Raw genomic sequence first — 22,789 nt, 5'->3', positions numbered from 1 at the left:
TTTCCTATACAGATTCAGACTCCGTCGCACATAGGGCCTGATTCAGACCCCAGCGCTCGCAAGCGGGTCGATGGTGCCCAAGTGCACATGCGCACGACGGAGGCGCCTCCGTCGTGCGCATGCGCGAGACCTTGAATAACGACGGCCAAGCCGTCATTAAGGGTCTCGCACCAAAGGGGGCGTGCTGTCGATGGTGATTGACAGCACGCCCCCTTTGGTGGGCGTGCCGGGGGCGTGGCTGCCCAGACGGAGGCGTTCCCATGGGAATGCCTACCGTCTGGGTCCGGCCCCACTGACATCACTAGTGATGTCAGTGGGAGTGCTTTTGGCTCTGATAGAGCCAAAAGCACTCCTGGGCTTGCGGCAGCGAGACCCCACCGCAGGGTCTCGTCGCAAGCCTGATGGCCATCATTTTGGCCGCTCGCTATAGCTGTGGGTGGTCACCCACAGCTATGCAAGCGGCCAGGAGGCCGCACCAAAGAGGAGCAGGGACGGCCCTGATTCAGAGCGAGCACTCTGTCAGAGCGTCCGGCTCTGAATCAGGGCCATAGATCTATAAGTGTTGCATATGAAATTAGTCAGTGCAGTCTAGTGGAGTGGTTTTGTCGTATCGCATTGCAATTAAGATGCACATTTGCATGAAAAAGACGCTCGGCGCAAGCCGAGATGCACAAGACCTGGCATGCCTAGATATGCTCTTTGGCGCAACTGCAGCAATAGTGTATAAGGAAACATCTGTGTAGCTAAGAAATGGAAATGAACCATAGGCTAGGTGACTACAGACTCCACGGGTGCCATGCTGAATGAGCCAAGTGAACTTCACAGCAACTAAAAGTAATGGAAGCTCAATAGAACAAGCTTTCACTTGCTGAAAATAGGTTGGGTATGAAATCTCGGGTGTCGGGATGCCGCTGGTCAGAATACCGACAGCGGCCACCCGACAGTTAGAATCCCGACACCCATAGGGCAGACAGGTAAGTGTTTTTCTAACCCCTACCCTAACCCCTCCCTTCCTGTTGCCTAACCCTAACCTCCACCCCTAGTGCCTAAACCTAACCTCCCCCTCCCCGGTGCCTAAACCTAACCTCCCCTCCTAGTGCCTAAACCTATCCTTCCCCTCCCCGCACCTTAAACCTAACACCCCCTCCCTGGTGCCTAACCCTAACCCTCCCCCTAGTGCCTAACCCTAACCTCCCCCTAACACCCCGATACTTATCTTCAGGATGCCAGCGGTCGGGATACTGGTGCCAGGATCCCGACCTATCGGGATTTCGGCACTGGTATTCAGACCGTCGGCATCCAGCACGCCGGGATGCCAACTACTGTACATCCCGTTGAAAATAACTGGATGATAAATGCCACATGGAAGCACATGATCTGCATGCCCTTTATCACCTGTAAGGGGTCAGGATATTGAGCGGTGGAGGTTTGTCACAGCGTTGGTACATCTCCATAACCGGATTAGGGATGGAATTCCGAGACACCACCTGTTGATTCTGCACTGTGGAGCTCTTAAATGCTTTTCTCATATTAATGTCCTGCAGTGATACTGAAAACACAAACACACAAAGAGTTATGCAGACGTTTTTAAAGCTGTGAAGACAAACAGATTATATAAAAAAAAAATTATTCAAATGTGTACATGTGAATATAATTAAGAATTTAATTGCACACAGTGTACTCACATTGTCTACCTGGTGGTTACTGTGTGTGTCTTCTCACCAGTAGAGATTGGTCAATTGATTGAGTCATGTTAAATTAATTTGTGAATTGCTTTCAATTTGCCCACGGTTCTGCACATTAGCACTAACTGACTAATCAAACAAATCTCAGTGTATGGAACACAAGGGATATGGAGGAGATAATCAGCAAGCATCAACAACTGTCACCGGTCTTTGGCCTTATAAAAAGGAGCTTACAGCCCCTCAGAGACTTATCCTTCCCAGACGCTAATAGGGGAAAATGTCACTTATAAGCCTTCTGTGACAATTACTATTAGTAGCTCAGACTACTGCCATACTAATTTGGTTTGGTCACTTTCACTTAAAAATGTTCACACTGCTAGGTCCCAGCAGCGCTGTCTGCAACTCCTATTTCTACTGCCATACCTGTCTACTCTCCTGGAATGTCTGAATTTCATGGAGTCTTCCTGCACTCCCGGCAGAATAGGCCACTGTCCCAGATTCTGCTTCTCTTTCTTGTGAAGTTGGCAAGGCCTTGATGATGGAATTCCACTGTGCCCTCTACAAATGAGAATGTGACCTATTTCATGAGCAGGGCCCTCCATGCCATTAAGTTGTATCTGCATGTAATTTGTTTGCCTTGCATATCCCTGTTTTATGTGTGCCCTGTGGAACACTTTAGTGCAAGGATGGGAAACCTCCTGCCCGGGGGGCCTTATAAGGCCCTTGGTATCATTTGGTCTGGCCCTCAGAGCTTTTTTCTGCTAGCCTCATTTGGCTAGCAGGGTGCCTAAAATGTCACACTGCAGCCAGAATCTATGCAGCAGTGCCGCCTGGAGCATCCTTAGGATGCTTCAGACTGTAACACCGCTGTCCTTACAGCTCCCCGGAACATCCTCAGGATGCTCCAGGCATTGCTGTAATCACCGGCGATTGTAGCCCCGTCCCCGTGTGACATCACACGGTGGGGGCATGGCCTAAACCAGGCCCGCAAATAATGTTATATATATCAAAATGGCCCTTACAAGTCCACAATATCCAGAGAGGAGAGTTTAAACTTAAATTCCTCCAAAACAAATACTTTGTGACAGGCTGATTGGCCCAACTCTATCACTCTCACCAAGGCCTGGAGGACATCAAGTGTAGTATTGGCTGTATTCATGTAAGGGAAGAGAATCTTGGCAATATAAAAATGTATGTATATAACTGGTCTATGTGCAAACAGGTAAAAACATATATGTTTTAATTGCACCAATTGGCAAGCCTACAAGACATACAGAAAACAAGTAGCAAACTAGTTTTACTGAACTATTACAAAATCTCATGTTCTCATCTTTTTAATTCTGGTACCTAGGATGTATGTAATTAATGTTCTAAATATTAGTATGGGCGTTATTTCTGTATCTTCTCTGCTATATATTCAACATCAAGAAGATTTATGTAGGAAATGTGAATATGAGCTGTAATGTGCAGATAATTAGTATGAGCTGAATTATGATGTGACATTTTATTAGTACAGCATATAACTTATCTTCAGATTACTTATTTCCTAATGAACACATGGCCTGATTAATGAATAATAGACTGCTAGCACTTGGGGAACAAATGCTCCATACACGTAGGTTGTCTGGGCATGGGCACTGTATCAGTGGAGAAAGGACACAAATGCTTCAACTGATTGAACTACAGATCTCCCCAATTACTGCCAGCGCTGTGGAGATACTTGGGATTTTTTTCATATGGTATTTTTAGCAGTCTTTTAAAGTACTTCTGTCAGAGAGAGTTTTACTAAATAGTGCTAAGTTAGAACACACTTATTTTATGTATAAAAATATATTCCAAAAATATACTGGTAGGTTAATTGGCTCCCAAGGAAAATTAACCCTAGTCAGTGGCGTATCTATAATGGGTGCAGTGTGTGCAGGGCACACGAGCCCTCGGGTCCAGGGGGGCCCCGCAATGCACACCCTGTTGTTACAAGTCGCGGTCACGACTTGACACTTTCTGACAGTATGCCCAGACAGGACGGGGTTACTCCAGTTCTTCCTGTTGCTAGGAGATCGGCACGCCTCAGGAAGTGATGTGTTTTCCACAAGTGCAAATCTAATTGGGACTTCAGCCTATTTATACTCACTGATATATTGCACCTGTGCCGACTATAGAGTGTCTGTGAGTTCCCTCAACCTGGCTGCAGAGTCAGGTTGTTCCTGTTCTCCTGTTCACTGAACTCCAAGTAGCTTCCATGCTGCCGCCAATCTCCGAACGGCTGCATGGCCGCATCCACCAGCTCCTGTGCTGCTAACGTTCACCATACGGCTCCCTAGCCGCTCCAAGTAGTTTCCGTGCTACCACCAATCTCCAAACGGCTTCCTAGCCATATCCAGCAGCTCCCGTGCTGCCAACGTTCACCATACGGCTTCCTAGCCGCTCCAAGTAGCTTCCGCGCTACCACCAATCTCTAAACAGCTTCCTAGCCGCATGGAATAGCTCCCGCGCTGCCAACGTTCACCATACGGCTTCCTAGCCGCTCCAAGTAGCGTCCGTGCTACCACCAATCTCCAAACAGCTTCCTAGCTGCATTAAGCAGCTCCCGTGCTGCCAACGTTCATCCTACGGCAATTACCCCAACATCGGCACCATCGCTGCAACATCGGTGCACTTTCCGCACCATTGGCTCTCAAAGCCATTATCAAACCAACTGTGTCAGTCCTAACTGTACATTCTTTACCTAGTGAATTTCCCTGTATCTCCATGTGAGCCGCTACTACCTCGAGCATAAGTCCAGGCGGCCACCTAAGTACCGGTGAACGTATCCTAGTTCTAAGGGTACAACGGGCGGTTGTCATTGGCAGAAGATCTCGCTAGCTGTGTTCTTGTGGTGTCACATGGGGTAGGCATCGGAATTCATAACATTATAGTCGGCCCAAATAATAATAGTTGATACACTAGGATATAGTTACAGAAAGTGTTGTGTCAGACTTATACTTCTGCTGTCATGGAGCAGGGACAGAGTCTCAGATGTTTGCAGCCCAGATCCAAACTCTTACCCAGAAAGTCCAGGAACTCACTATATAAGTTGAAGAGAACCGTTCTCCTGTGCATGCAGCTCCTCATCTAGAACCTAAGATGAATTTGCCAGATCGGTTTTCTGGGGATCGCCGATAGTTTTTAAACTTTCGTGAAAGTTGCAAGCTCTATTTCCTGCTTCGTCCGGCCTCTTCAGGGACACCATTGCAACAAGTTGGACTTGTAATCTCTCTCCTTCAGGGGGACCCACACACTTGGGCCTTCGGACTGCCTTCTACTCACGCGGCATTACAGTCAGTGAAGGCTTTCTTTACGGCCTTGGGCCTATTGTATGACGACCCAGACCGTGCTGCTTTGGATGAGCCCAAGTTGCGTGCTCTCAGACAGGATCAGAAGGCAGTAGAGGATTACTCATCAGAGTTCCGCAGATGGGCTACTGACTCCGGTTGGAACGACCTGGCTTTACGTAGCCAATATCGTCTTGGTCTTTCTGAGGCCATCAAGGATATCCTTGTGCAACATTCACCTTCTGAGTCCTTGGATGAGCTCATGCAACAAGCCATAAGGATTGACCAGCGGTTACGGGAACGCAAACGTAAACAAGATCTTCCCGTCAGATCGCCTCATGCTCCTGCTTGGGTTCCATCCTCGGTCACAGAGGAACCTATGCAGATTGGCGCCTCTCGCCTATCATCAGTAGAGAGACGCAGAAGACTGTTTCTTGGCCTCTGTATGTACTGCGGTGACAAGGGGCACACGGTGAATAACTGTCCACTCGGACCAGTAAAAGACAAGGCCTAAGTGTTCGGGAGGATTTGCACTTAGGCCTGGCATCCATTTCCTCCCAAAATTCTATTTTAGTCCCAGCAGTCATCCAGCTCGCCAATTCCACTTTGTCTAATTCAGCCTTCCTGGATAGCGGGACAGCAGGCAATTTTATGGATTTTCTTTTCTTTCGCACTCTGGGAGTACCCGCTGTCCCTTTGGAACAAGAAATTCCTATCTGTGATCTAGACGGAGGTTTGATTTCATCAGGTCATGTGAAGTTTAAGACACCTCTTCTCCGTTTATCGGTGGGTTCCTTACACTCGGAGAGTTTGTCTTTTTATCTCCTCCATTGTCCCTTGGCTCCAGTCGTTCTTGGTTTTCCATGGCTTAAGGAACACAGGACCTCATTCAGAGTCGGTCGTTGCGGCCGCATGGTCGTAAGGGAAAAGGGGCCGGATATGCAAATGATGCACTCGCAAGTTGCGTCCTTAAGATCGGATCGTTAGCTGGCCGACCAAGGGGAGGATGCGGCCGTAAAACAAAAAATACGCCCCATTCTCGTACACATTACACGTCATCTCCGGCCATATAAGGATTAATCGAGACCATCGGTAATCATCGGAACTGGTCGTAGAGCTTAAGGTTGACCATACCCTCTCTTAAGCACTACGATCAGGTCAGTGTACAAACCACCCATATCATGTGTGCCATGACACTACTTTGTTAATTATGCACTCCCATAAAACGCCATTCGCATAATTAGGCACGCCTGTGTTCGGATCGCCACTCCCCCGTTTTCAAGCACCTTCCCCTGTTACCACCCACAAACGCCTCATTCTGTCACTCAAACTACCGACCTGGCTGTGTTCAAGAGAGAAATTTCTGATCGTAGCAGCTAGTTTGCGCACGCGCATTGCGAACTTTACGCATGCGCAGTTTAATGAACATCGGTGGCGTACGACCGTGCTGCCGCAACGACCGACTCTGAATGAGGTCCACAATCCCGTGATTGATTGGCAATCCGGTGAGATAATCAGATGTCAGACTTGTCAGAATCGTTGTTTGACCGTGCCTATTCGGTCCGTACTTGCTACCGTTGCTGAGACATCTCTAGCGATTCTGCTTCAGTACCGGGATTACGCTGATGTTTTCTCCAAAAAACTTGCGGATGTTCTTGCTCCACATAGATCTTACGATTGTGCCATCAACTTGATTCCAGATGCCAAGTTACCCAAAGGCCAGTTGTATTCCCTTTCTATACCGGAGGACAAAGCTATGAGAGAGTACATTGAGGATGCCTTGGCTAAAGGATTCATCCGTCCCTCAAAATCACCATTGGGAGCTGTTTTTTTCTTCGTGGGTAAGAAGGATGGATCTCTTCATCCCTGTATTGACTACAGAGGACTCAACAACATTACAGTAAAAAATTAATATCCGTTACCTCTCATTCCGGTACTGTTTGATCAACTGCGTCAGACTAATGTCTTCTCCAAGATTGACCTCCAAGGGGCATACAACCTGATTCGAATCAAGAGTGGAGACGAGTGGAAAACGGCCTTCAGTACTCATTCCGGACACTACAAGTATCTAGTCATGCCGTTTGGCTTATTCAATGCCCCAGCTGTGTTTCAGGACCTGATCAATGACATTCTTCGTGAGTTTTTGGGGGTGTTCGTGGTCATATATCTGGACGACATCCTAATTTTTTCTCATTCACTGGATCAACATCATCACCACGTGTGACAGGTTCTCCAAAAGTTGCGGGAGAACCATCTGCACGCCAAGTTGGAGAAATGTGAATTTGACGTCTCTTTTCTGGGGTATAAAATCTCGTCCCAGGGATTTTCAATGGATCATGGAAAAGTCGAGGCCATACTTAAGTGGGACCAACCAACTTCCCTTAAGGCCATCCAGCGGTTCCTCAGCTTTTCTAACTATTACCGCCGATTTATTAAATCCTTTTCCAGCATTGTGGCACCCATTGTTAATCTGACTAAAAAAGGAGTGGATACTTTAAACTGGCCAATTGAGGCAATCCAGTCTTTCAAAACTCTCAAGGTTGCTTTCACTCAGGCACCTGTTCTTCGACATCCTGATCCTGACCTCCCTTTTATCTTAGAGGTAGATGCCTCTGAAGTAGGAGCTGGAGCCGTTTTGTCACAGAAAGACCCTGCAGATTGTAAGTTGTACCCATGTGCATTCTTTTCTCGCGAATTTTCCTCTGCCGAATGCAATTATGATGTAGGAAATCGGGAATTACTAGCCATTAAATGGGCTTTCGAGGACTGGAGACACTGGCTGGAGGGGGCCAAACACCAAATTTTGGTTCTTACTGACCAAACATTCAGTCCGCTAAAAGGTTGAATTCCCAGCAAGCACGTTGGGCTTTATTTTTTATGCGGTTCAACTTCCTTATTTCCTTCCATCCTGGTTCCAAGAACATCAAGGTTGACGCCCTTTCCAGGAGTTTTGGACCTAGTCAACAGATATCCAGGTCAGATGAAGCTATCATTCCTGACTCTTTATTCCACTGTGCACTCACCCGAAATCTGGCAGATCTCATTCAGGCATGTCAATCGGAAGCACCTCCGGAGAAGCCTTCTGGTCGATTGTTTGTCCCAGAGAAGTCCCGCTCTGTTTGGTGGCAGTCTTTGAACAAAGATGTGCATGAATTTGTCTTGGCATGTGAGGTATGTGCCCGTAATAAAACACCTCGGATGGCTCCTTCTGGTCTGTTACTTCCACTTTCCACACCTAGGAGACCCTGGTCTCACATTGCCATGGATTCATCATTGACCTCCCACTATCTGCTCGATGTTCGGTTATCTGGACGGTGGTGGACCAGTTTAGCAAAATGGCACACTACATACCATTGCAAAAACTTCCTTCCACTAAGGAACTCTCCGGCCTGTTTCTTCAACACATATTTTGGGTACATGGCTTACCGATGGATATCGTGTCAGATCGAAGATCACAATTTGTGGCACAGTTCTGGAGAGTGTTCTGTTCCTCTCTGGGCATTGAGCTTAGTCTTTCTTCAGGTCACCATCCTCAGTCGAATGGACAGACTGAGCGCATTAATCAGTGTCTGGAACAATATCTACACTGCTATGTTTCCAAGTGTCATAATGACTGGGTATTTCATCTACCGCTTGCTGAGTTTGCTTTTAAGAATTCATGCCATTCTGCATCTTCTGTATGACCATTCTTCTGTGTTACAGGACAACATCCGAGGTCAAATGCCTTCGACTCCGGATCACCAGCTTCTTCTTCTGTCTCTCGGCTCCGACATATTTGGGGCAAGGTTCATCAAAGACTTCAGAAGGTATCTCTCCGCTCCAAAGAATCTGTTGACAAGCATCGGAGGTTGTGTTGTTTTAAGAAAGGTGATTTGGTTTGGCTTTCCACCAAAAACATCAAGCTCCATCAGCCTACACAGAAGTTGGGTCCCAGATTTATTGGTCCATTCCGAATTATTTCACAGGTGAACCCAGTAGCCTTCAAACTTCAATTGCCCAACTCTCTCTGTATTAATAATACTTTCTATTGTTCCTTGCTCAAACCGGTCTTCTCTTCAGCCAAATTCAAACTCAGGTCCTCTTCCAGGCCTGCTTCAGTGATGGTCCATGGTCAACACAAGTTCATAATGGAGAAGATCTTGGACTCTAGAATTTCCAGGGGTCGTCTACAATTTTTAGTCCACTGGAAGGGCTATGGTCCGGAGGAACGTTCCTGGGTTCCTGATTTTGCACTACATGCTCCCAGGTTGAGAAGATGCTTATTTCAGGAGTTTCCAGACAAACCAGGTTCTGGGGTTTTTTCAAACTCGCGTCAAGGGTGGGGTACTGTTACAAGTCGCGGTCACGACTTGACACTTTCTGACAGTATGCCCAGACAGGATGGGGTTACTCCAGTTCTTCCTGTTGCTAGGAGATAGGCATGCCTCAGGAAGTGATGTGTTTTCCACAAGTGCAAACCTTATTGGGACTTCAGCCTATTTATACTCACTGATCTATTGCACCTGTACCGACTATAGAGTGTCTGTGAGTTCCCTCAGCCTGGCTGCAGAGTCAGGTTGTTCCTGTTCTCCTGTTCACTGAACTCCAAGTAGCTACCACGCTACCACCAATCTCCATACGGCTTCCTAGCTGTATCCAGCAGCTACCGTACTGCCAATGTTCACTATACGGCTTCCTTGCCGCCCCAAGTAGCTTCCGCGCTACCACCAATCTCCAAAGTGCTTCCTAGCCGTATCCAGCAGCTCCCATGCTGCCAACGTTCACCATACGGCTTCCTAGCCGCTCCAAATAGCGGCCGTGCTTCCACCAATCTCCAAACGGTTTCCTAGCCGCATCCAGCAGCTCCCGTGCTACCAACATTCATCATACGGCTATTACCCCAACATCGGCACCATCAGTGCACTTGCCGCACCATCGGCTCTCAAAGCCATTATCAAACCAACTGTGTCAGTCCTAACTGTACATTCTTTACCTATTGAATTCCCTTGTATCTCCATGTGAGCCGCTACTACCTCGAGCATAAGTCCAGGCGGCCGCCTAAGTACCGGTGAACGTATCCTAGTTCTAAGGGAACAACGGGCGGTTGTTATTGGCAGAAGATCTCGCTAGCTGGGTTCTTGTGGGGTCACATGGGGAAGGCATCGGAATTCGTAACACCTGCACCCATATTTTTTTTAACTTACCTGTCTGTGGTCCCGCGTCGGTAGTCGGCGCTGCTCAGAACATGGGAAAATGGCCACCACCATTTTCCGGTGTTCTACGCATGCGCAGTAGACTCCGGGCACACTCTAGTGCCCAGAGTCAACAGAACGCCGGAAAACGGCCATGTTGCCTGCGTTGTGCGCATGCGCAGTAGACTCTGGGCACACTCTAGTGCCCGGAGTCTACTAATGCTGTGGTGGCTGGCCAGCCGCATCAGTCGGCTGCCGGCCACTGGGGGGAGAGGAGGGGGCCCCCGCACAGGGAGTGCACACAGGCCCCTCCTCTGTTAAGATGCCCCTGACCCTAGTGTGTATGTGCATAGGGAATATAGATTGTAAGCACTACTGGGGCAGGGACTGATGTTAATGGACAAATATTCTCTGTAAAGCACTGCGGAATATGTGTGTGCTATATAAATAACTGGTAATATAGAAATAAACATAATTAAATAACATACAACCTGTTCTCATAGCAATATCTAGGGGTATATTTATCAAAGATGGATTTTTCAAAGATGCCGATTCTCAGCAGTTTTCAGGGCTAGATTTAAAATGCCAGGGCCTATAAACTGACAGTTAGGAGCTGACTGGTTGGTATTTTGTCACTCTCCACGGCTTTGTACATCTCCCCCCAGAAGTAATTCATGCAAAACAAGACTAATTTTGTTTTTTGGTTTTTTATATTGCTTTTAAAACCAGTCCTCAAAGCTACCGAGGTTCAACGGCTTTGAAAAACCTATCTTTAGCAAATTTAACCCCAAGACAGGCAAGTCTCTATGGTCAAGCTTCTGGATTAATTATTAATTTTAATATATACAGGTAGTGGTTGTAACATTTGAAATGATGCTATGACTTGCAGTCGCCATGGATTGTGCAGTTTAAACGAACATTGGTCCTCCCCTGTTAATAAAGGGACTTCTTTACTAAGCACAAAATATCTGATGTGCTTCTTGAATTGTGCAGATTAACCAAGATTTCTGGTAAACTCCCTAGTTTGTGGAGCAAGATTGTGGTGTGTACACACATGTGCACCAGCCAGGCGGTAGTAGCTGGGCGGAGTGACGGCTTCCATGTTAAAAGGAACATTGAGTTATCTAGTTTTTCAGACCTATACAACCACAAGAGTCCATTATGAAATGAGATTAAAGGATGTAGAGCTGCATTTTTAGGGCTGTTCCTTAACTACTACCTAATTTATGGGACACACATCTCAAGCGCTACCTTGGTGAGAAACGTGACTTATTAATATATTTGAGGATTATTTTCTATACGCCCGTTGTTCCACTTTCTTTTCACATTATTATCACGGAGAGAACTGATACTAGTATCACATGTATCTGTGATCATTGTTATGTTGTGATTTTATGCATTGTCCCACTCCCGGGAGGTATTGTCTATATTATGTACTTTTTATTAAATGATTTATGTATTTGCACTTTGGTCATGTATTAGTCTATCACTAAGTGCCACCTGGTTTCATTGTTTTCTGTTCCTTGCCGTCCAAAAGGCCGCACCACTATTTCCATTCTGTAAAAGTTCACACCAGCTAATTTATGGCAGATATCTGGTATCACTATCAACCTATACATCTAATACTTTTATGTAACTTTCCTGAACGTTAATATGAGTTTCATATGAATAAGAAAGTCCTGCTATCACCCTATTCTGATTATTAAGACATTAAAGAAGCCAAACTGATCAGTACATTAGGATAAGAGTAGGTACATTTTAGTTAACCCCTTTGCTGCTGAGGGTTTTTCAGCCTTGTGCTGAAGTCATTCTTTCAAATTTGTGCTTGTCACATTCCAATATCAATACTTTTTTTTTATGCCATACCCACACAAATTATACCTTGTTTTTTATGTCTTTGTATTTTCAGAAAATACCATTAGTCTTTTTACTCATTCTAATGGTGCATACACACGGTCAGACTTGCTAGATCAACGATGAACGATTTGAACGATTTTACCAACGATTTCATGAACGGTGAACGATTTCTGACAGTATTTAAATTAATGGAATCGTCCAAATCTGACTGCAAACACAGCCGATTTCAGATATCGTTATCTGACACGGGGGCACGCGCATCGTTCGTCGATGCATGTCAAACATGTCAACGATATGAACGATGTAACGATTTTTACAATCGTTATCGTTCATATCTTCTAGAAAATCTGACCGTGTGTACCCTCCATAACACGTCAAAATACTGTTAACTGAAATGGCCAAAAGCAAATTAGCTTTGTTTTCCATCTTATAAACACCATATAGAAATAATTTAGTTCTTGATTCACCATTAATAGTAATAGTAAAAAAGCAGCGTTCTATGTGTAGGTTTTGACAAAAACAAAATCTGCACTCAAATGCCTTTTTAAAATATTTTTTTCATTTTTTTTTTATATTTTTGCTGTTTCCTCTCGATATAAATGCTTACTGTGTGTAGGAAGAATACGGTAGCCCAGCATTTTAAAAACTAAACAACTTACAGTATTAAATGAGGTATTAAATTTTTTTGTTTGACACAGGATGGGGGAGATCTGGTGTTAAGATCCCCCCATCTGCGAGAAAGTATTGCGGATTACATAATTTTGCCAGGCGGAAAAGTATCATCATATTCAATTGCACAGAGTTTTTGCGTACGCGTAAAGTCAATGCAATGTAATAGGTGAAAAAGTTTCGCCTATGATTACCTGGCGGAAAAAAGAGCAGAATTGCAATGTTGGGGTGCAAAGGTGCGGAATCCACTCTGCACCCTTTGGACAGCCCCTCAAAGGATAACTGCGCCAAAATTTTTTTTTAAAAAGAGGAACACCCCAAAAAAGCACTTTGAAAATGGGGGCAAAAAAGTACAAAGTGGGGGTACAAACGCAAAAACTAGCTAAATAGACTTTTGGGGGGCCTGCAAGTATGTGGGAGGTATTTTTTTTTAATTACAGGTGTTTGCTGAAGGTGCGTTTTTTGCACTTTTTAACACTTCACTTTAGCAATTTTTAACTATGCTTGCACCAATTTTGTAGTACCCCAAATTTGACAGGAATACTTCTTTTCACCCAATAAAACTGCTTAATGCTATTCCTCACCACTTGTGCAAAGATGCTATTTTGGAGCAATTGACAGCACTTAAATAGCTTCAGTAGGGCTAATCGGGGCCATCTATATTGATCCCCAATGTTAGTGCATCTTTGTGGGGAGTCAGGCTGATTTTCCAAATTTTGCCAACACCATTCGCCTGTTACAGTTTCGCCGGGACGTGTTTTCGCATCCTTTGGAATTGAATATGGCAAATAGCGGGAGCACGCGTGAAAAATTTCCACGGCTAAAACACGCGAAGTCGTCAAAAAGTGCTGCATGCGGAAAAGTATCGCGGGTGCAAACTAATTGAATACGGGCCATTGTCTGGTGATCACTAGACAATAACTACTAAGGGGACACATCATTTGAAAGAGACTCCCTCTTTCAAGACAGAGTGCCCCCATGTGTATGCGGGCTAGTATGGGAGAGATAAGGCACAATGATCCCTTCCGCCACAGCGCTGGCCGATATTATCTAGTAATCACAGTTGATCACCAGACATTAGCTGCTAAATGGGTGACATAATTTGAAAGAGGGGACTCCCCTCTTTCATATGTGGGTGATATGGTGAAGTTATAGGGCATGTAGTGCTCTTCCACCCATATAAGGAAAACGTCTGTTTTCTGTAGCGCAGGGTAGATCACTAGACAGTAGCTACTACAGTGCCACATAATATGTAAAAGGGTGCCCACTCAATTGACGGCAAGTATTGGGGTAAGGGAGAGGGTTAGGGCTTAGGGTTATATCACTAGGGGGAGAGTAAGGCTCCAGGGGGGAGTTATGTTTAGGGGTAAGTTTAGGGTTAGGCTGCAGGGGGAGGGTTAGGGGCAGGGTACTTACAGGCAGATGTCGGTACCTTAACCCTGTCCGGATGTCGTCATTGGGATTCTAACCGCAGGGATCCTGAGTGCCAGCATCATGTACCAAAACCGGCAAGTAGCCCCACGCCATATACTGTACACTTGATCACCAGACAATAAGTATTAAGGGGTCCCAACATTTGAAATAGGAGACCCCTCTTTCTACAATATGTGCCTCTAAACTATTTGTTTCCTGGTCGGGGGATATCTTCACCCATGCCTAAACTAAATTATTTTTCTGTAGTGCATGGGGTTAATGTCGTGATCAGTGTGATCACCAGACATGAACTTTTATTTGGATACACTGTTTGAAATATGGGATTATCCTCTTTCAAATGAGGGTACCCCATCTTTCTAGTTAGTAGGGTTGGGAACTTAGAAGGATTAAAAGTCCCTCCCCCCACCATTTTCATGGATTTTCCTTCTTTTCTTTTTAAAGAATGACGTCGGAGCGCATCTGTGTGACGATAACACTCACCAATTGGCTACAGAAGTACCCCACTGATCATTAGGGCTGGCTGGGCACAGGTAAGTAAGTTAGTTTTTGTGTACTCTCTTTCATTGGAGAGGATGAGTGGGGCTCATCCCCTGCAGGCTTACTGTATATCCGGAGGATGAATCCCACTTGTACTCTGCAGTGAAGGGGTTAAGGAAAGAGATGGTTCTGATGTGGTAGGACGCTGTACTTTTTATACGAGGGATTCATTTTTCCACATCGCATCTCTTGAAATTTTTTCACCAATGCTATTTTTACCAGGAACTCAGGACCTGTTTCAGACCTGCTCGCTAAGAAGCTTCCGTTTGTAGCTGCCAAAGGTTTGCATTGTGCACATGCGTACGCATCACAGTGCTCGTGCACAAACCACTGTGAGAGTTCGGGAAGCTTTCGCTCGCTGCACATAGACTGCCCAGCAGAGTGAGTGACAGGAGAAGCCGTTTGTGTGTGGTGTCTGGGGCTCGCCAATAGAAATGGGGGAGTGCAAATGCGAACGAGGGCATGCCTGAGTGTCTCAACACCGTTACAGACGCATGCATAAATCACAGGCAGCGTCATAGTACTCGTCACCTGGCTGTTTTTTGCACTGAAGTGCTCGCAGTGCTTGCGGTAGGGCATAGTCAGCCACAAGCGCTGCGATCGCATCCGATGGTACCCGATGGTACCAATGGTTGTATACACTTCCTGACGTGCGCAAGTAGGCGTCTGAAGACTGGCTGGTGGGCATCTGCAAACGCAAAGCGATCGCATACCAAGACATAGTGGGCATGCTAAAGCCTTGCCGTGCGATCGCCTGCCTTGCTGAATTTGCATACGCATCGAGCGAGCGAACACATCTAATGAGCGGGTCTGAATCTGGTCCTCAGATTCTGAACCTCTCATTAACTACGACGTAATGTCCTGGGCCAAAATGTATTTTCCATATGATAAGTTTAATTTTAAAGTCCCTTTTTTGAGTGCCTTCTTTTCTAAATACTATATATATGTATATGTAATATATATACATATATATATATATATACAGTCAGGTGCATAAATATTGGGACATTGACAGAATTTTCATATTTTGGCCTCTATTCACCACAATGGCTTTGAAATGAAACAAACAAGATGTGCTTTAACTGCAGACTTTCAGATTTAATTTGAGGGTAATTACATCCAAATCAGGTTAACGGTGTAGGAATTACAACGGTTTCTATATGTGCCTCCCACTTTTTAAGGGGCCAAAAGTAATGGGACAAACTAAACAATCTTAAATCTAAGTTTCACTTTTTAATACTTTGTTGCAAATCCTTTGCAGGCAATTACAGCCTGAAGTCTGGAACGCATAGACATCACCAGACGCTGGGTTTCATCTCTGGTGATGCTCTGCCAGGACTCTACTGCAAATGTCTTCAGTTCCTACTTGTTCTTGGGGCATTTTCCCTTCAGTTTTGTCTACATCAAGTGAAATGCATGCTCAATCGGATTCAGGTCAGGGGATTGACTTGGCCATTGCATAACATTCCACTTTTTAGCCTTAAAAACTCTTTGGTTGCTTTTGCAGTATGCTTCGGGTCATTGTCCATCTGCACTGTGAAGCGCCGTCCAATGAGTTCTGAAGCATTTGACTGAATATGAGCATATAATATTGCCCGAAACACGTCAGAATTCATTCTGCTTCTTTTGTCAGCAGTCATATCATCAATAAATACAGGGAACCAGTTCCATTGGCAGCCATACATGCCCACGCCATGACACTACCACCACCATGCTTCACTGATGAGGTGGTATGTTTTGGATCATGAGCAGTTCCTTTCCTTCTCCATACTCTTCTCTTCCCATCACTCTGGTACAAGTTGATCTTTGTCTCATCTGTCCATAGGATGTTGTTCCAGAACTGTAATTGCGTTTTTAGATGTTGTTTGGCAAACTCTAATCTGGTCTTTCTGTTTTTGAGGCTCAACAATGGTTTACATCTTGTGGTGAACCCTCTATATTCACTCTTGTGAAGTCTTCTCTTGATTGTTGACTTTGACACTTATACACCTACCTCCTGGAGAGTGTTCTTGATTTGGCCAACTATTGTGAAGGGGTTTTTCTTCACCAGGGAAATAATTCTTCTGTCATCCACCACAGTTGTTTTCTGTGGTCTTCCGGGTCTTTTGGTGTTGCTGAGCTCTCTGGCGCGTTCTTTCTTTTTAAGAATGTCCCAAACAGTTGATTTGGCCACACCTAATGTATTTGCTATCTCTCTGATGGGTTTGTTTTGATTTTTCAGCCTAATGATGGCTTGCTTCACTGATAGTGACAGCTCTTTGGATCTCATATTGAGAGTTGACAGCAACTAATTATAAATGCAAATGTCACACCTAGAATCAACTCCAGACCTTTTACCTGCTTAATTGATAATGAAATAACGAGGGAATAGCCCACACCTGTCCATGAAATAGCTTTTGAGTTGATAGTCCCATTACTTTTGGCCCCTTAAAAAGTGGGAGGCACATATAGAAATCGTTGTAATTCCTACACCGTTCACCTGATTTGGATGTAATTACCCTCAAATTAAATCTGAAAGTCTGCAGTTAAAGCACATCTTGTTTGTTTCATTTCAATGCCATTGTGGTGGTGAATAGAGGCCAAAATATGAAAATTCTGTCACTGTACCAAATATTTATGCACCTGACTGTATATATAGTGTACAATACTGTGCAAAAGTGTTAGCAGGTGTGGAAAAAAAATGCTGCAAAGTAAGAATGCTATCAAAAATAGAAGTGTTAATAGTTTATTTTTATCAATTAACAAAATACAAAGTGGATGAACAGAAGAGAAATCTAAGTCAAATCAATATTTGGTGCGACCACCCTTTGCCTTCAAAACAGCATCAATTCTCCTAGGTATACTTGCACACAGTTTTTGAAGGACCTCGGCAGAGAGGTTGTTCCAAACATCTTGGCGAACTAACCACATATCTTCTGTCTCTTCATGTAATCCCAGACAGATTCAATGATATTGAGATCAGGACTCTGTAGGTGCCATATCGTCACTTCCAGGACTCCTTGTTCTTCTTTACGCTGAAGATAGTTCTTAATTATATTTTGGTATGTTTGGGGTCGCTGTCCTGCTGCAGAATAAATTTGGAGCCAACCAGACGCCTCCCTGATGGTATTGCATGATGGATAAGTACTTGCCTGAATTTCTCAGCATTGAGGACACCATTAATCCTGAACAAATCCCCAACTCCATTTGCTGAAATGCAGCCCCAAACTTGCAAGGAACCTCCAACATGCTGCATTCTTACTTTCTACACCTGCCTAAAACTTTTGCACAGTACTGTATGCATAATTGTTTATCCATAGCTCCACCCCCAGTAGCTCCACCCCCAGTTCCTGAACCTATTTTTCCAGAAAAATAGCCATGGTTTTCACCTTTATATACCTTGTCATATGCTTTGCAGCCTTTATGTACATAAGTACTTAAATTGTTGCATTTAGGATGTGTTTTAAGCACACATAAAGGTTTATAAAAGGAAAAAGTATTGTATCAAATTTAGCCATAAATATTTGTGAGTTTAACTGGTGTTGAACTGTAGTGCTTTATTTTAAATGTTTCTTATTTTATTTAAGTGCATCTGATGCCAATGCAATAGAAAACTCAAATTATTTCAAAAGGAGCATATTGTAGTAGCGGTAGAGTGGTAGAATATGATGTGATACAATTAACATGAAGTTACTGATGTATTTCCTCATGGATTGGACATGAATGAGATAAAAACTGTCTATTTTATTACAGATGCATGTTTACAAAACCAGAAATTGATTAAAGTAGTGAACACATCTAAATGCACATCGAGGAGCTGAGGGCCTGATTCATTACGGATCGCTATTCTGCTTATGCGCGCGTGATTGCAATGTTTGCAATCACATTGCAATCGCATCCTTACATAAGGACGCCCACTTCCCCTTACTCACATCCATATACTAGTGCAACATAGCAAAACAATCAGTAACATCGAGTAACATCGGACCCATATGCACACTGCTGATAAAGTTTTATTTACAGTGAAACGCGCGTGTTTGCGTTTCAGCTGGTCCACTACATGTGCTCATGAGTTTAAATGTATTACTGCCTGGACTAGTTCAGTATTGAGACTGTGACATTTATACATACGGGAGGTTTGAGCCGCTAAGAAGATAGCAGGCTGGGAGTCCTTTACTCTTATTGTGACCATACTCTCAGATTCTAGTATGTGAGAAAGTCTGAACTGCCAGAAAAACAACTGACAGTTTCAGGACATTATGACAACAGACATGTGGATAATTGAATCTTAGTTAGACAATGTAGTATTATCTATATAAAAAATATTTATGTGGCAAATGATATTCCATATCTAAGTCTGTCTACCTCATACACATAAGTACAACTGATAATCTAGATCACTGGGAGTGTGAATTAAAGATTACCCGCAGTAATAACATAAGTAACATTGTAGCTTCCTGCCAATAGCAGCCACTTTAGGCGTATCATTCCCTATACAACTACTAACAGCCTCAGATATAATTTAGTGACACTGTATGAATACATAGGTGGATATTTTAATCCAGAATTAATAAATATTATAGGGGTCTATTTACTAAGCAGTGTTAGGAGACAGATTGAAAAGTGTTAAGGTGCCAGCCAATCAGCTCCCAACTGTCATTTTTTAAACACAGCCTGTGAGGTGGCAGTTGGGAGCTGATTGGCTGGTACCTTATCACTTTTCACTCTGTCTCCTAAGACTGCTTAGGAAATAGACCCCACAGTGTCACTTACTCTTGATGTGTTTATAGAAGATTACATCTCGTACTTAAGAGTATTTGTATCACGTATATTTACAGATATTACTGAGACTAAATGCACAACTTATATATGCATTGTCATCCAAGATTTACTCCAAGATATTTATGTGTAGGAGCTCTAACTTCATATTGGGCAGTCTAGATCATAAACTGCCAGTAACAAAAACAAAAGAAACACTGTTGCCATCTATTATAGATACCCAATACTGTACATATGTGTCATACATTTGGAATGGCTACAAATGTAACAAGGAGACACCATTTCTAAAGGGAATTAATGTCATAAGAGGAACCAACTTAATAACTCTGATTAGAGGTGGTAAAGCAAGCATTATAATATATATTGCAACCTATACATTATTGCTAAGCGCACAATATTATTTTTCTCACATATACAACCACCCTATTTGTCATGTATGAATATAAGTATGTGCTGATTAAAGTATTAAATCTTACCTATATCACTAATATTCACATCATCTAGTTTCAGTGCAACATTAAATAGCACAAGAGACCGATTAGTGGGCTCAGCTTTTTAAATACTACTTGTTCACGTTTTCTGATCTATTTTTACAAGTTATGTTTGTTTATTAGTCAGTCCAATATTTTAATCTCTATATTTCAGTGCATGTATCAGAATGGGACAATTTTAGACCACTAGGAATAAAAGTTATGTTTTATTATTAGTAAAATTATTTTTGTGCGCCCATTGAATATAACCCATAACTTTCCTTTTTACGCTACTGATACTAATGATGGCGGCTGAGAATGGAAAACTGTGGGCGCTGCGACCATGCGCATGAAGATGGACAGATACTTACATAGACACATGGATACACACATCAGCATAAGGTATAATCTGGCTGCCCCAGACTTCCAAACCTGCAGCCGCTTTATCTCAACTCAGAATCGGGCCCCCTAAATGATCACATGATATGTATATTACAGTACTGTACCTTGCTAAGCATGCATTTCACACGCCAGTGTGTACAAAGCCTAATGCCTCTCAGGTGTCTACCTTCTGTGCTTCTGCAAATAAGAAGCTGGTGATAGTTAGTGACATAAACTGCAACAGTAAAACTTTGTGACATTTATAAATCAATGTAAAAGTCCATTTTATGTGTACAGTAGATGACTCAAACTGAAAGATGACACACGTAAGTACATAACAATCTGTGATAAGGTTAAAGTATGAATGATTACCTTCCTCCACAGTGGAGTCCAACTGAGTGACTTTGATGACAAGTAAGTCCACTCTTTCCTGTAGGGAATTCATCCGCATGTAGAAACTGTTGGCTTCATTAAACAGCTCTCCAAAGATGTCCTCTGCATGTCGGCCTGTGCAAATATCAATAATTTCCCTGTCAGTGAGCAATACAGCTACCCTGTCGCTATGTACTGCACATGCTACCCCCCTTCTGGGCAAGTCACATATTTATAAAACAGTATTAGGCTCAACGCTTATTCGCAAACACTCATTCCTAATATGAATATAGTGTATTATAAGTCCATTAATTAGCCAGCGTAGATCAATGACCTTGGTTTGTTTGTCTTATGCAAATCTTGTTACTAAATGACAAATAATGAATAATCTGAATGTCCTTAAACTAGTTGTGTAGATATTTGCAGGCACTGACAGTAATTGGGTCAGAGAGCTTTGAAGAAGTGGTAGCGTTTAGTGGCGCTGATCAGAACTAATACTATTATTCTCTACCCCTGGCCAATTGCTGTAAAAAACAAGCAGGGGATTTACTTATTAAGCAAGCCCCCACTTCCTGGAGAATCTAAGCCTGAAATTTAAAAGGGAAATGCATTTAATAGTAACCTAATAGTAACCTTCAGGGTTAAACACCCCCGGGAAGCAGCAGCTTTTGGAAACCGCTAGTTTTTACCTGTTGAGAAATTGAGAAAAGTTGAGAAAAGCTCCATCTCCTGTGTACACTCAGGAGAAAGGGGTTTTCTCAAGTTAATAAACAGACGCCAAGGTATGTGTACAATCCCTTTAGTAAATTGCCATAACAAGTTATTTTGGTGTCCAAGAAAAGCATGCATGCCACAAAACATACAACGCTTGGAATAATCAATTCCATAAGCACGAAAATGACTGATTATATGCCAACAGACTCTGTGTTACTCAAGCACATCCTAGGCATTTCCTCAGTTCTTCCATTTTTAAATTGTGAGTCCTTGTGCTTTAAGTCCCCGTCTATAAGAACACAACCATACAATCCATTGCAATGGACACACAGCTGATATTCTTGCATGCGATGTCATCAGACCACAAGGATCATGTGGGGTGAGTACCTCTAAAGCTGGGCATCAATTTTCTGTCAGATATCTGTCCAATCTGTCTGGTTGGGATGAAAACCTGGTAATGTATGGGAGCAAATGACAGTCGATCATATGGTTTTAAACACTGAAAAAAAAAGACAAAAAATTGTTCAAATTGGTTAAATTTGAGTGTTTTAACCAATTTGTCTGAACGACCATTTTTGGCTATTTTCCAGTGTTTGTGAGCAAATGGACGATTGTCATTTGCTCCCATACATTACCAGGTTTTCATTCCAACCAGACAGATGTCTGACAGAAAATTGTATAGTGGATGCCCTGCTTAAGATCGAATGTGCTCTGGACATGTAACACCCATGGGCTTTGCTAGTTGGGAGAAGATATGTTTGGGTGGAGCTCTTCTTTAATAAGTCTAACCTATATTCATATGACTATATACCTGTATATAACAATACCTAGCCTATTAGCATCATTGTTATTGAATGCAAATGGTCTCATTATAAGTATATATAACTATTGGAAATAAATGCTAAAGGCTTCTCAAGGTCCTCACCTCTGTACTGGCATTTGAATGGGAAATGAATGCACTTACTTAGGCTGCCCAGCTGTTTGATGATTGCTGCCAGGGTGCTGTTGGTGACACACTCCAGCTCGCTGGTGACTGCATCTGGCACTATTCCTCGGCATAAATGCCGTGGTTCTATATTTCGCTTAACCAAAGGCATTTTTTCTGTTAGGCTCAATTGTGATAAACATCAAAGGGCAACTGAAAAGACAATAAAAAGATAACTGAGATTTTCCACCACCTGTAATGGAAATATATACAGTAAATAAATAGCAATGTCAATGGTTATTGCAATCTAACATAGAGCTGTGTAATAAATGATTAACAGCATACTAAATAATGCTAAGAAACTCAAAACAGCATTACCTTATACTCCACATTAGTCATGGCCAATTGGAGGTTCCATGTCAATCTTTCTGATTGATACGGGATCACTATATCTGTATTAAATTTGACACAAACGATAATCTGTATCTTCTCTGAGATCAATATT

At 43.3% G+C, this 22,789-nt stretch overlaps 1 protein-coding gene across 1 annotated transcript in view; it reads right to left on the bottom strand.

The window, feature by feature from the left end:
* Positions 1 to 22,456, bottom strand: part of LOC148507858 (actin-binding protein WASF3-like) — an 86,726-nt gene extending 64,270 nt beyond the window's left edge. Inside the window, exons 1-3 of the mRNA XM_088445569.1 lie at positions 22,324 to 22,456; positions 20,646 to 20,780; positions 1,396 to 1,549 (exon numbers count right to left, since the gene is read on the bottom strand). Coding sequence (XP_088301695.1) covers positions 1,396 to 1,549; positions 20,646 to 20,780; positions 22,324 to 22,456 — 422 coding nt within the window. The remainder of the gene's footprint in view (positions 1 to 1,395; positions 1,550 to 20,645; positions 20,781 to 22,323) is intronic.
* Positions 22,457 to 22,789: the final 333 nt, after the last annotated feature.

This window comes from Taudactylus pleione, unplaced genomic scaffold (assembly GCF_031769625.1).
Source record: "Taudactylus pleione unplaced genomic scaffold, aTauple2 ptg000381l, whole genome shotgun sequence".
Taxonomy (NCBI): Eukaryota; Metazoa; Chordata; class Amphibia; order Anura; family Myobatrachidae; genus Taudactylus; species Taudactylus pleione.
The sequence above is the reverse complement of the archived record's forward strand: the minus strand, read 5'-3'. Positions and strand labels throughout refer to the sequence as shown.